The sequence below is a fragment of the Lacerta agilis genome, chromosome 3 (assembly GCF_009819535.1).
Source record: "Lacerta agilis isolate rLacAgi1 chromosome 3, rLacAgi1.pri, whole genome shotgun sequence".
Classification (NCBI taxonomy): domain Eukaryota; kingdom Metazoa; phylum Chordata; class Lepidosauria; order Squamata; family Lacertidae; genus Lacerta; species Lacerta agilis.
In genome coordinates, this window is record NC_046314.1 from 74,733,694 (window position 1) to 74,748,751 (window position 15,058).

The 15,058-nt window shown below is 39.7% G+C and overlaps 1 protein-coding gene across 1 annotated transcript in view; it reads left to right on the top strand.

Moving 5' to 3' along the window:
- The window catches only part of RYR2 (ryanodine receptor 2), a 238,954-nt gene that overhangs the window by 125,038 nt on the left and 98,858 nt on the right, over positions 1-15,058 (top strand). The window contains 28 exon segments of the mRNA XM_033145434.1: positions 768-862; positions 864-915; positions 1,964-2,152; positions 2,155-2,236; positions 2,575-2,688; positions 3,194-3,221; positions 4,043-4,064; positions 4,067-4,174; positions 4,761-4,792; positions 4,794-4,864; positions 5,963-5,971; positions 6,663-6,718; positions 6,721-6,772; positions 6,774-6,793; positions 8,171-8,311; positions 8,314-8,356; positions 8,933-8,985; positions 8,988-9,037; positions 9,571-9,613; positions 9,616-9,690; positions 10,414-10,583; positions 11,449-11,490; positions 11,492-11,638; positions 11,640-11,671; positions 12,492-12,582; positions 13,604-13,744; positions 14,489-14,630; positions 14,633-14,651. Of these exon segments, the coding sequence (XP_033001325.1) occupies positions 768-862; positions 864-915; positions 1,964-2,152; positions 2,155-2,236; positions 2,575-2,688; positions 3,194-3,221; positions 4,043-4,064; positions 4,067-4,174; positions 4,761-4,792; positions 4,794-4,864; positions 5,963-5,971; positions 6,663-6,718; positions 6,721-6,772; positions 6,774-6,793; positions 8,171-8,311; positions 8,314-8,356; positions 8,933-8,985; positions 8,988-9,037; positions 9,571-9,613; positions 9,616-9,690; positions 10,414-10,583; positions 11,449-11,490; positions 11,492-11,638; positions 11,640-11,671; positions 12,492-12,582; positions 13,604-13,744; positions 14,489-14,630; positions 14,633-14,651 (2,119 nt within the window).

The window sequence follows — 15,058 nt, forward strand, 5'->3', positions numbered from 1 at the left end:
TAGTGTCCCGGTTGCGAACTTTACCTTGGTCTAAGAACGGAATCCGAACGGTGGAAGGGCACCGGCAGCGGGAGGCCTCATTAGGAAAAGCGCACCTCGGTTTAAGAATGGTTTCAGTTTAAGAACGGACTTCTGAAACGGATTAAGTTTGTAAACCGAGGCACCACTGTACACTGGCGAAGTGAGAGGGGGAGCTGTGGGGGCCATGGCCCAGGCATGTTTTTTTAAGGGGGCGCAACCAGGAGCCCACACACAGGCTCTCTTATTGGAGCCTGGCTCTGGCGCACGAGGGAGCTGCAGAGACAGACAACTTCCTCGCGCCCAATGCCACCAGCCACAACTCCATTCCCAGGTCATGCCTGAGCTGGGAGTGGAGAGAGCAGAGTCGGTGGCAACTGTTGGGCTGTGATGTGCACATGCAGCATGCGAGGCGGCTAGCCATGGCAGCTCTATTGTCGGGTGAAGCTTGACCTGGGGGTGGAGAGAGGCTGTGGCATATGCACTCCAGGTGTGCTTTGTGAGGCACAGCGCAGCGGGCTCTCTCTGTACCCCACCCCACTTGGGAGTGCACTCTGCGCGCACACTCTGGGCGACCTAAGCTTATGTTCTGCCGCTGATCTAATATGCTGGAATTTTGGTTCTGATGCACTGTAGATAAAAATCATGGGGCCGTGGGTGGGCAGGCAGCCTTCTTTAGCCCCCCCCCCCCCGAGAGTATCTTTTTGACTTCTAGATATCTAATAAACATTTGAATTTTTTATACCTAGGAATTCAGTTAGATGAAGATGGAATTCTGGATGGAAATAGTGATTTAACTCTTAAAGGTCGCCTGCTATATCTTGTGGAAAGAGTCACACACTTAAAAAAAGAAACAAGCTGAGAAGCCCATTGACGATGATGCTAAAAGCCATGTAAGTAAAGTAGCACGTGGGTATCATAAAAAACCATGATTATTTAATTGCATCAAGTGGAGTCTGATGTTTGTCGGAATCTAACCATAACTTCTTTTCTGTACAAGTTTCGGTGAACACAAACTACCATTCCTTTTTCAATGAATGATGGCTACTGGGAAAGGGGGGCAGGGTGGATTTCCCCATGTGAATGTGAGCAAAAGCTTCCTGAGCCTGTTTGCGTATTTGTGCCTGTTTTATGTGTCCTTTCTTCCATCCTGGCATAGGGCTGGGTGGGGGGAAAAGTGCATCCCTGAAAGTGTTTGTGTGTGCCTGCTTTACAAAACAGTGCCATGAATTCCCTTTCCCTGTGATGCTGCCTGGTTCTCTGTGTTTTCTTGTATGTTGGAGATGTGGCAATGTGAAATAAATGACGCTGGTTTTGTTCTGCCCAGGCTGGCTTCCTCTGTGTGATGGTGACATAGGGTCTGGCAGCATTCCAAAGAATGCTGGTGATGTATCTGACATGCTCACAGCATTTAGCATTTTTTTCAAGCTGCGTGTGTTTTCTCCCAGACTGAGAATAATACATCAAATATAGTTGCCATTTTGCCAGTGTAATTGTGATGTTTATGCATTGTAACTGGAGTACAGGATTGCTCTACCCATTGATTGTTTGCTTTCAACAAATAATTTATTCAAACCAGAAATTATTTGCAGCTTTCGATTATAATTAGGGAATTATCTTCCTGCTGTTGCGTGTGGTTTTTTTTTAATAAAAAAACTTCAATGATATGTTTACATAAATTAAAAAAAGATTTATGGCAAATGATTTATGAAAGCTTTAGTAGGTGAATATGATAGTAATACTTTAAAATCCAATGTCACTTCTGTCTTCCCATTACCTTTTAATAAGATTAACTATGTATTATTGCTTTAGTAAGAATATTGAGTAAGGCATTTTTCTAAATTTCTAGTTCTGATACGTATAGCATATTATACAATTAACTATAGCTGGAACTGAAGATGAAAAAGCATTGCTATATATTTGTCTTAATGCTTTCTACATTTAGCAACTCTCCAACAGCTGATCTCAGAGACCATGGTACGATGGGCTCAAGAATCAGTCATAGAAGACCCAGAGTTGGTGAGGGCCATGTTCGTTTTGCTACATCGCCAGTATGATGGAGTTGGTGGCCTGGTTCGAGCCTTGCCAAAGACATACACTATAAATGGCGTATCTGTGGAAGATACAATCAGCTTACTGCTTCTCTTGGTCAGATCCGTTCTCTCCTCAGCGTCAGAATGGGCAAGGAAGAAGAGAAGCTTATGATTCGTGGACTAGGGTAAAACCCTTTTTCTTTTCTCTCAGTTTGTTTGATTAATCCTAGGTCTAATCAGTTATGGGGGGAAATGACTCTCATGAGCTTCCATTTACTTTGAAGATATTCATACATTTTGAATGCGAAAAGATTAGCCACCACCATAGTGATTTCATGCAGCTTCTATCTATCACTGAATGCAGAGTGGCAGCCTGCATAATTTTTGCAGAGTATGCCTTCCTTTCTCTTATATGACATGGTACTAAAGGGAAATAGTTAAAACAATTATTATTGTATTCTTATTTATTATTGTAAAGTGGTTGGTATATTTTTAAACATTTGATTATTATTTTTCATCGTAGGGATATAATGAACAATAAAGTTTTTTACCAACATCCCAATCTTATGAGAGCATTGGGTATGCATGAGACTGTGATGGAGGTAATGGTGAATGTACTTGGAGGAGAGAGTCAAAGGTAAGAAGACTTTTTAAATATTGACTGTAATGCCAGATATAGACTGTGTACACACTATGCCTTTAAAGCACATTTGAACCACATTCTTTCCCTCGCAGAATTCTGAGTAGTTTACCTCTCACAGAGCTACAATTCACAGAAACTCTTAGCAAACCACAGTGCCCAGAATTCGTGGAGGGGAACAAAAGTTGCTTTGAATGTGCTTTAAAGGTAGAGTGCGTGCACAGCTTATAGTTAGCAGCTTAACTTTCATTAAGGTCCAAAATCCAATTCCAATGAAGGAGAGACATATGATGAATCAGGCTCCTAGGTGCATATCAGTTCCTAGAATTGGAACCCCAATCCTGAATTCAACATGCATCCAAGTGCGGATGCAGTATCTGGGCTACATTCTTTAATGGAATGCGCACCCCCTTCCAGACTGGAAGGGAATTCAGTGTGAATAGGCAGCATCCATTCTCAAGATACACATCTCAATTTATACCTTCTTTCTTTGCTCTACCAGTAGTGAGCACATGGTTCTCCTTAGCTTGGTATGTTTTGGAAGCAGAAATTTGTGAATGGAGAGGAAGGCTGAAAGCATCCTCCTCTGTATCAGCCTCTTTCTCTTCCCCCATGATCCCCCCCCCCATTTTTTTATAGATTACACTTCAATATTTAGGAATGTGAAGGTTGTATTGATATAATGCTTGTTAACCCATTCCATTAGAGTAATCGTTCCGGATTTGGAAGGGTGTGGGCCATGCATGGAGGGGGAAGCAGAGAGGAAAAGTTTAATTGAGCAAGCATATATCCTTGCACTAACTGAACAAGTGCATTGGACACCGCCCTTAAGAATTTATTTGGGGAAAACCACCATGCCCCTTTTTGCTATAAAGATAGACATAAAAACTATTGTTGTGGTTCTATGTCTAATTTAATTTTAATTGAATGCAAAAGTGAGTGTAGTGCTATATCATCTTACTGATAAAGTTCCTAGGTATTGGTTTAATCTTGATTGCATATGAAATTCAAAGACAAACAAGAGCTTTAAGTGTGTTAGTATAAGTCATCCTCCAAATATTAATTTGAAGGGAAATTAAGATGAACTCATGGATTTAAATCAAATTAAGCTAAATTATTTTGTTGTATTTTGATTTTTGCAGATGGCCTCCTCTTCAGAATAGATTAGAAATGTGTAGTGTTCCATGTGGAGGAGAAATAACTTGCAGGACCATGTTTTGTAAAATGAGGAATTTTTGGTAGCTGCAAAAATTAACAAACACATTAAAATATTAAAATACAGAGTTGTTGTTGTAGTTGTTGTTGTTTTTACAAACTGTTCTATTTTTCTAACATAGTATTGTTTGTCTAGGAAATCACCTTTCCTAAGATGGTGGCAATTGCTGTCGTTTTCTATGTTATTTTTGCCGCATCAGCAGGCAGAATCAAAAGGCTATGTTTGATCATCTTAGCTATCTTTTGGAAAATAGCAGTGTTGGGCTTGGTAAGTATTCTAAAGAGCCTTCTGCTCCTTCAGTTCACAACCCATATATTCTGTCTAAGAAGTCTTTGGATTGTGGGTTGCACCTTTGTTCAAAGCCCCAGCATGTTAGTGAGTGGCTTTGCGTTCATTACCACAGTAGTTATGCAGAACATGTGGGCATGTGAAGCAAAATGTTTTTTTTTATGATACTGTTACTAAATCATATTGAAAACTATAATGACATTGACGAAACAAAAAGTACATTTTAAAATTAAGAATCTCACCTATAACATGAAACCTGTGTCTTTTGGGTAGTAATTTTGCTTAGCTGTGATATTTATTGTAAGTCACGCTACTTCTATACATTCTATGTATACCAAGGTTGCCATATTTCAAACAGTGGAAATGCAGACAGAAAAGTTGTTGAGTTTGCCCCAAGTTGTTGACCGAAAAGAAAATTGCCCTCCAGATTTTCCCAGACATTTGGGCAATTCCATCTAATCTGGACACTGCCGACGAATGCAGTATTCTAGATATGTCTGGGAAATTCCGGACGTATGGCAAACCTATTATATACATTAAACATTTCTGAAATGTTCTCTTACAGCATCCCCTTCTATGCGTGGGTCAACTCCTTTGGGATGTTGCAGCAGCATCTGTAATGGATAATAATGAGCTTGCACTAGCTTTGCGGGAACCTGATCTAGAAAGGTAAACCAGCTTCTGAATAGCTAACTATATTTTTATACATATGTACCTTGCATATCACTGTAAACATCTATTCCTAATGAATGCAGTAGTAGTCTATCCAAATGCCACAGCACAAGGATACAGAACCTATTGGCATCCAAATGTTGCTGGTCTGCAGTTCCCATTATCCCAGACCATTGGTGCAGCTTGCTGGGGCTGATGGGAGTTGGAATCCAAAATCTGAAGACTCTCTCAGGTACCCTTCCCTGTCATAAGATTTCCACATGCATGTTGCTTACCATAGGATTATAATCTCCTATAAGACTTGCAACCCTCGCTACCTCCCAGCAACTGAACAGCTGACTGTCATCAACAGCAGCATGATTCTGTGATGCCAAGCTTCACTCAGGAACTGTTAATGACATTGGATCTGCTTTGGAAGAGTCCACTGGATCAGAGCAACAGCTTAGTACAGCTGCTTAGTACAGCTTCCTGTTCCTACAGTGACCAACCAGATGCCTCTAGGAAGCCCACAAGTAGTTCATGAACATCCTTCTCCTACTTGGTCTTCAAATGCCTCTGATACCAGAGCTAATAAATAGCTTGCCGTGACTATAGCCATTGACTAATAAAAATTGGACCTGGGTATTCACAGTGCTACAGTATCTATGTGAAAATCTATTTCCATCTGTGAGTTGCTGTTTCTTGATCAGTAGCTATCTTACACGACCCTATTTTAAATGTGTGGAGGTATGTTAACATTTCAAACTAGATTTGATTTTCAGTTTAATTACAGAGGAACACGGCCTGAATGGAAAAGCAGATCTGTGAATAATCAGTATGAATAAATAAGCTTGTGGTAATCATCTTTAAAGAGTAGAGAAGTGAAGTGTTCTCTGGGAAAATAAATGAATAGATCACTGTTGCAGGAGAAAAATCAACACTGCTCAAAAGTTACATAATGGGAGAAGTTCAAAGGAAGTTCAGCATGATTACATTTCTTTGAATTCAGTGGAGCTTCAGTATGCTCCCCCCACAAAGTGCACCCCTTCATTAATTTGTGCCAGCAGCTTATCAGACAGTCACATGTTTGTCCAGATCTTTTTCACTAGATCATAGAATTGTAGAGTTGGAAGAGACCTTGAGGGTCACATAGTCCAACCCACTGCAATGCAGGAATCTCAATAAAAGTATGCATGACACATGGCCATCTGCTTAAAAAACCTCCAACGAAGGAATGTCCATAACCTCCTGAGCAAGTTTGTTTCACTGTCAAAAGCTCTGTCAGAACATTTTCTCTGATGTTTCATCAGATTCTCCTTTCTTGTAACTTGACTCCATGGCTGGGTCCTACCCTCCATAGCAGGAGAAAACAAGCTTGCTCCACCTTACATGTGACATTGTGACAGTCCTTGAGATACGTTATTTGAAGATGGATATCAGATCACTTCTCAGTCTCCTCACCGTTCCTCATATGCTTGGTTTCTAGAGCCTTTATCCCCTTGGTTGCCCTCCTCTGCACATGTTCCAGCTTGTCAATATCCTCTTAAATTGTGGTGCCCAGAACTGGACACAGTATTCCAGGTGTGGTCTGACCAAGACAGAAGAGAGCAGGACTATGACTTCCCTTCATTTGGACACTATACTTCTTGTTGATGCAGCCTAGAGTAGCATTAGTTTTTCTCCCCCCCCCCACTGCTGCAATAGCCAGTCTATTGAAAAGGAGTAAAAGAGGACTTCCTGTTAGAATACTGGATTGAGCCTTTTATTCTTTTTTTGCAGTAAATGCCTCTTTTGTTTAATTTTGCCTTGTTCTTAGGTAGTCCGCTACTTGCTGGATGTGGTTGCAAAGCTGCTCATTGCTGATTTCTAAAGGTTCCCAGATATTGGATGGAACCCAGTGGAAGGAGAACGATACTTGGATTTCTTCGTTTTGCTGTTTTTGCAATGGTACTGTAGGAGCCTATTAATTTTGTACCACTATTTTGTTCCCAAATATTCTATGAATCTTTGACTATCACTTCTACTAATGCACCAATTGAAGTGGTCTATGCTTAATGTCACCAGCCTTTCTCATTTGTTTGAAGGGCTGAAACTGGAAACGTTATTTTGTATTTTATATTCTGTATTTTTTATATATAAAAAACAACAGTTATATCTGCTTTCTGTTTTTGCTATGTGTCTGTGTAACTGCCACATCAATTTTCTAATTATTCTCCTTTTGTTCGTGGCTGATCTGTAAGTGGTGTGTGTATGTGCAGGGGCTGTAGGGCAAGCTATTACAGAACACTGCAATCATTGATAACACATTAGCCTTGACAATCTGAATATGCAGGCTCTAGATTGCAATGATTTCAGATGAACTGTTCTTTAGTCAGGGCCAGCCTTTACCCAGGGGTGCAAGGGGTGCGGTGTACCCGGCGCCAAATTCTGGGGGAGCCCACCACTGAAGCCACCTTAGCTCTTAATCGCGATCCCCTGGGTGATTGCAGTCGATGGGTCATGTCTGTTCTCTTTTGTGGAAGAGCTGCAGAATCAACGTATCTGGTGGCACCCCCTAGTGGTATCTTTCATTTTCACATGATCGCAAAAACAGAAAGACGGAGTTATCGCTACCGTTTTTTATTTTTCATGCTAGCGGTTTTTGCTGTTCCCCTCCTTAAAAACTTTGATCTGCCCCTCTAAAAAAAGTTAAACAACTCTGACACCCCCCCCCCCAAAAAAATTGGGGGCACTGGGCAGATCTTTGCACCCCGGCACTGCATATGCTAAAGACAGCCCTGTCTTTACCTTGAACCAGGGTGGCTAAGAATATGATGAAAGTACTGTTGTAGCAAAGAGGTTGAAGAAACAAAAGAGTGAACTAAAATAAGCATTTGGTAACACTGGATGAGTGCTAAAATTCATCAATATGCACACTCCAAGTGTCCATTTCAACTCCCTTCCCCCAACTCCCTTACTTTTTGTCATGTTTCTTTCACTTTTCTACTTCCCAACAATATGTCAGAAATTCAGAAGTCCTCTAAATGGCTTGTAAATGGTTGATTTGGCTAGGCATTCCAGTGTTTCCTGGTCTGGATATAGTGGGGCTGCCCTACTTGCAGCCAGAATAATAATGGTCATCTTCACAGCTTACTTAGATATGGGTTTCTCCTCTCACCATTATGAGGCTGTCATTACAGCTGAATCTTGTAATGAGTAAAATCTCTGCTCCATCTGGCACAGCAACATACCGGTAGTGCTGGTACCAGTTCATCTAGGCTTGTTCCCACCCCCATGTAAGCCCTGGATTGTGACTTTGGTTGTGGCCTTCCTTACTGACTGTAGGAGAGAGCGTTGAAGAGAATGCCAATGTGGTGGTAAGACTGCTCATTCGACGTCCTGAATGTTTTGGACCAGCACTGAGAGGAGAAGGTGGAAATGGCCTGCTTGCTGCCATGGAGGAAGCCATAAACATATCAGAAGACCCACAAGAGATGGACCTTCACCAAGTAGCGGATCCAATAAAACACTGTAGGTAGTAAATAAGGGGTTACTTCCCCAGACCTATTTTGTAATGGGTCTTACAGAATTTAGTGTTCTAAAACAAGGCTTTATTCATAATTTGCAAATACCTTGTCAGCTGCCAAACCTAACAGTTTTCTAAATGCAATAGTCCCTAAAAATTCAACATTTGAAACTTTTGGAGTATTCGTAATAATAGTACATATTCTTTTTGTTGTAAATCAGAATAGTAATATCAGATGTCAAAGAAATTAACAACGATCTGACTTTTAGAAGACATCTGAAGGCAGCCCTGTTTAGGGAAGCTTTTAATATCTGATGAATTATTGTATTTTAATGTTTTGTTGGAAGCCGCCCAGAGTGGCTGGGGTATAAATAATAAATTATTATTATTCAAGCTACATTTCTTGTGGAGAAATGTTAGAAGTCTATAACTGTACTCCATAGTCAGTCTGAGGCAATTATTATTAGATATGCCAGGGATAAAACCTAGTCTTACTTTTGTAACAAAGTTAAGCTTCCATAGCAAATTCCTCACTGACCCTCTATTTTCCTTTCTGTTGGGAAAAAAAAAACATTAAACAGAAGTGAGGTGGAAGAAGAAGATGATACCATTCACATGGGAAATGCCATCATGACCTTTATGCTGCTTTGATTGATCTCCTAGGACGTTGCGCTCCAGAAATGCATGTAGGTTCTGTTGTTTACTAGTGTTCATCATCCTTGTTTAACATCTACTTGCTGTTAAATAGTTAAAATCAGAGCACACGTTGAATAGTACTGCTGTTTCTGAGTGGGTATCAAGTTATAAGTTGCTGCTGTTGTTGGTATACCCATGATAAACTTAAGTATGAGTTTTGGCTTTATCCGTTCAGACTTTTTAAGCATAACAGCACTTTAGCATAAAGGAAAATGCAGCCATTGACACCGTTACCTCTTCAGTTCTAAGTGAGTGAGGCTTTCCAAACTACTTAACATGAGCACTACAACTTTCCAACCTAGTTTCAATATACTGTGTGTCAGATGACTGTGCTATAACTCTAGCTTCTCATGAATACCTTTATGTTAAGCTTTGCTGTTTAATGTATGTGCCCCGCTGTAGCCCCTCAGTATTCTAGATTTTCAAATCATTGTTTGAAATCATTACTGTTACTCTCTTGCTTACGAATAATATGCGTACATATTGTGATACCAATCCTATGTTTGCATTACTCCTTTGTTAGCTAATCCATGCTGCCAAAGGGGAAGCAATTAGAATAAGATCCATTCTCGGTCTTTGATTCCTTTGGAAGATTTGGTGGGCGTGATTAGCATTCCTTTCCACATGCCAACAATAGCGAAAGGTAAGAAAAGTGTTCCATTTTTCTTTCTGATATGTTCTAACATAAAAAACTTGACTGATTTAGAATACCTTTTTCCTCAAATATATATGAAAATTAAAATGGAAATGAAATATACACTTGAAACAGAAATTCACACTGACTTTCCATGGCACGAGCCTTCAGTTGTAGAATTGCAGGTGTATGTGATTATCAGATAGTGATTAGAAGATAGTAAACCGATAATTACCTGTTCAGTATCAGTATTTGCAATAACAAGGATGCCATAGTGCTTGTGATTGGAATGATTAGGTTTTATCTGCCACATTCCCTTTATTCAGTAAAGAAATGGATTAGCCATGTAGAGAGTGTCTAGAGGATGTTCGTAGACTCATTCTTCTTGGCAGGAAGTAGTGCTGTTATGCAATCATATATCCTAATAGTGATCTCAGTTCTCTGAGTGCCGGTCCTCAAGACGGAGGTATGATAAGTCTTGGGAGAATCCCAGGTTTGCAGGTACAAAAAAATATTCAGGGAAAACAAGCCACTTGAGGACTGAACATGCTCAGTGGACATGGATTGTTGGCTGAACTAACGTGGGGTGAGAATGGAAAAAATAGAGGGGAGGAGGAATGAATTGGATTGCTTGAAATCCTGATCAGAAGCACTCAACGCTGCAACATTTGTTTGCAGCTACCATTTGCTTGTATCAGTACCAGAAATCTGTGTAATTGATTTTTTTTCCAGATGGTACTGTGGGTGGACCTGATATGTCAGAGGGGTTTTGCCCAGACCACAAGGCAGCCATGGTCTTGTTCCTTGACAGGGTCTATGGGATTGAAGACCAGGATTTTCTTTTACACCTTCTTGAAGTTGGATTTCTGCCAGATCTTCGTGCTGCTGCTTCATTAGATACGGTAACAATTAACTTTTGATTACTAGGGTCTCTCTTTGATCTAATTATACAATGCATATATTCTGACTTCTTGAAAATGATAAGGAAAGTTTTTTGCAATACTCTAGAATTGAGTATTGAAAGTTGGGAGACTTTACTTCAAATTCCATGGATGTATTGTATAACTTTAGACAAATTCAGTTTTTTCATGTAAGATATCATTATCTGCTAATAATAAACAGATGTTTTAGATAAATTCACAGCATAAAGCCATTGAAGCAGTGTAAAGGGTAAAAAAAGAATAAAATGCAGAAACACAAAAGCTATGAACAATAAAATAGCTTTTTTAAAAAAAACCCAAACCCTAATCAGACCCTAAAACAGCAAAAACGCTAATAAATATAAAATTAATCTTCCATAAATGACTGGGTTACACCTCAGGAGTGCCTAAACAAAAATATATTTAGTAGGTGCGTAAACATCATTGTATGGCACTCTCAGCAGTTCATCACCTGAGGAGTTTGTCATTACATTACATTACATTACATTACACAGGCATTTTGTAAATTAATTTTATTGACTGTGCTTATTTTTATTATTTTATATTTTGTGATTAGAGACAGCTGAATCTCTAGTTAAAACAATGGGAAATGAAATAATAAACAACTTACGTGATTTAGCAAATATATGAGTTTGTTTAATTATTGAAAACAAATGGCACAGGAAAACAAAACAAGTCTAGCACACTCATAAGTCCTTTTGCTCCTATAAAAATCCACCTTGACTTCCTTGAAAGCAAACCTAATAGTTTTGTCATCATGCTACTATGTAACCATTTGTATACAACAAAACTTACCTACCTAATAGCTTTACAATTTATTTTATAGGTTGCTCTGAGTGCTACAGATATGGCCCTGGCTCTCAATCGGGTACCTCTGCACTGCTGTTTTGCCTTTATTAACTAGATGTGCTCCTCTTTTTGCTGGCACAGAACACCATGCTTCCCTTATAGATTCCTTGCTACATACTGTGTACCGACTTTCCAAGGGCTGCTCTCTTACCAAAGCTCAACGGGACCTCTATTGAAGAGTGCCTACTCTCCATATGTGGGTAAGTGTATACTTCTGGGATCTATAGGAAAATTAGTTTCTAGAGCGAAGTGTCTCTTAATAACATTGGCGATAAATGTTTTTTAATGTTTGATATTTTATCGTGTTTTTAGTATTCTGGTCGGACCCAGGTGGCGCTGTGGGTTAAACCACAGAGTCTAGTGCTTGCCGATCTGAAGGTCGGCGGTTCGAATCCCTGCGATGGGGTGAGCTCCCGTTGTTCGGTCCCGCTCCTGCCCACCTAGCAGTTTGAAAGCACGTCAAAGTGCAAGTAGATAAATAGGTACCACTCCGGCGGGAAGGTTGAACGGCGTTTTCCGTGCGCTGCTCTGGTTCGCCAGAAACGGCTTTGTCATGCTGGCCACATGACACGGAAGCTGCCTGCGGACAAACGCCGGCTCCCTTGGCCTATAGAGCGAGATGAGCGCCGCAACCCAGAGTCGGACACGACTGGACCTAATGGTCAGGGGTCCCCTTTACCTTTACCTTTGGGAGCTGCCCAATATGTTGTATATTATAATCCCAATATGTCACCTCCCTGTTAATGTACTCAAGATGCTTTGAAATAAAAACAGAACATTACACCTCTTTGGGAATAAATCCCATTGAACTGTGAATATTCATTGGGTTGGATTGGAATGGATGAATACATGTTTATGGGTTTCTTAAAATTATTCCCATAAGAGAATATGACAAACAGTATAATTGGACATATGCAGAATAAATTCTACACTGTTTGGATAGGATCTGCAAAGTAGGGGGCTTGCTATCCTCCAACAGTAGAACACATTTTCTACTCACTTTCTTCTTTCTATTTGCAGTCAGCTGAGGCCTTCAATGATGCAACATTTGTTGAGAAGATTAGTGTTTGATATTCCACTGCTAAATGAGCATGCAAAGATGCCTCTTAAGGTGAGTGTGGTCTTTAATCTTACCTTTCAGAATATACTATGCCACTTACCATCATCCTTCAGAATCTAGATCTGATAACAGCATTTTGCTTTTAGATAAGTCTTTATGATTATTTAAAAAAATTACAAATAACACTAAAAAACAATTGACAAACATCAAGCAACTCAGAACAAGACAACACAAAACAAATAACAGAAAAGAAGAAAAATCTACATATTATACATAACTTACAATCGGTTCCGCATCTTCACAAAAAATTAAAAAATGACTTCCAATTAATCTCGCTGTATATAACTCTTTTTTCTACATTATCGCATATTTATTCAATTTTATTTTATTCTTTTATTTTTAATCTCTTAATTTACTCTATCTTAATTTTCCATCGGGTTCAGTCTAGATCTGCCATATGGAAACTACCTACGCCATTATTTACCAAATACTCCTTAAATAATTTCCATTCTTTATGGACTTTTTGTCTCGTTTGTCTTCTTATTCTTCCGGTTCTCTTCGCTAGTTGTACATATTCCACCATTAATATCTGCCAATCCAAAACTCTTTGTTTTTCCAATTTCTGGCTATTAGTATCCTGGCAGCTGCTGATAACAGCATTTTGACTACACTGTGAAGTAAAAATGTTTTGTCACAGTCATTTACAGTACATCCAGCACAATCTTCAAAACAGATCACATTATTATTATTATTATTATTATTATTATTATTATTATTATTATTTACCTGGACGTCAGGGCGGTTCACAGAAACCCTTCTATAGTTTTTTTGGAATGCTACTAGGTATGAAATTAATGACTAGTTGGGCTTTTGTCATCTTACAAACTAACAGGTATATTGTGTGACCTCAGCTTTTGTGGCCTATGCCAAAATATATTTAAGATTCAGCAATACAAATCATGGCAACAGACTAACACAACTATGTCTCAGTAGCTGAAACTGATCATACCTAACTGCTCTACAAAGTTTATAGTGGATTCTCAGAAACTGAGTTATTTTTTCTCCTCCCAAGTTGCTGACAAATCATTATGAAAGATGTTGGAAGTATTACTGTTTACCAGGAGGATGGGGCAACTTTGGTGCTGCTTCAGAAGAAGAACTTCATTTGTCCAGGAAGTTGTTCTGGGGTATTTTTGATGCCTTATCTCAAAAGGTAACTTTTAAGTTTATGTTATAAGCATGCTGGAATAATAATGTACTCAATTTTTCTAATGCCTTTTTTGAGAATAATAATTGTGCATTACATAAAAAATATGACTCCTTTGTGTATAAACAAGTGCTTGCACATGCATGCCAGGTTTTATTTCCTCTGCTAATTCTGGCAATAGCTCCTCATACCACATTGGAGGCCATGTCTGCAGTCCTGCCAAATTGTGAGGGCACGTTACATGGTGGCTGCTTCATGATTCCACTCCTTTGGAGAAGTCCATCATAGTTACCATGGGTCACCAATATATACTACTTGTTATCCTTCAGTTTCGGAGCACTCTGTGGAATGCAAATAAATAAAGTAAACAAATGGGATAAAATAGACAAGATGGCAGAAAGTTGGTTTCAGAAAAATATTTTGCACTACCCCCCCCCTTTTTTAAGTGCATGGAGGTGCTCTGGAACCACCTAAGGACTCACCTTTGTATTCAATGTCATGTTTCAAAAAATTCGACTGACATCAGCCATGTGGGGTGGGATAATAATAATCGGAATCACCACAGATATGGAGGAGAAATTTAACTCCTCTCTCGAGTGCTATTTGCATAGAGAAGATCCTGAATGTACACGCCGTGGTAGATCACAAGTGATGCTAGCTCAGATACTAAAACATTGCTAATTTTCCAGCAAAAATAGAGGCTGTCTCAATTCATTGCTAGGTCTTTTGTATTCTACTTTGTCTTCCCAGAAATATGAACAGGAATTATTCAAACTGGCTTTGCCGTGCCTGAGTGCAGTGGCTGGGGCTTTACCTCCTGATTACATGGAATCAAACTATGTGGGTGTGATGGAAAAGCAAGCTTCCATGGATTCAGATGGGAACTTTAATCCCAACCTGTTGATACTTCAAAGTAAGGATTTATTACACTTCCGTTCCACTTCTGGTGTATTTTGTTCACCTTTTATTTTCTCCTGGTGCATTTTGTCCAACCCGCACTTAGCTCGCCTGTGGTTCCTAGAAGCCGTCCACATGTGACAGCAGCCACATCCCAGGAAACAACTTCAACTGGCTCGCTAAGCAAGGTGAAGGTAGCTGATGGGGTCTGTAATCCTCAGTAAACTAGAGACTTCCCCAGGCTTTGGCAGATTGAGCAGATGAGACCAATAGTGGGTCTGACGGTCAAGAAGTCAGTTTCTGCACATGCTGTAGAGGGAAGTGAAGGGCAGATGATGCTTGTCAACCTGGGAAGTAACCCATCTAGGAGAAGGAAAACTCTGATCCTAAACCTCTGCTGCTTGTGGGAAAGCTGGGGAGACA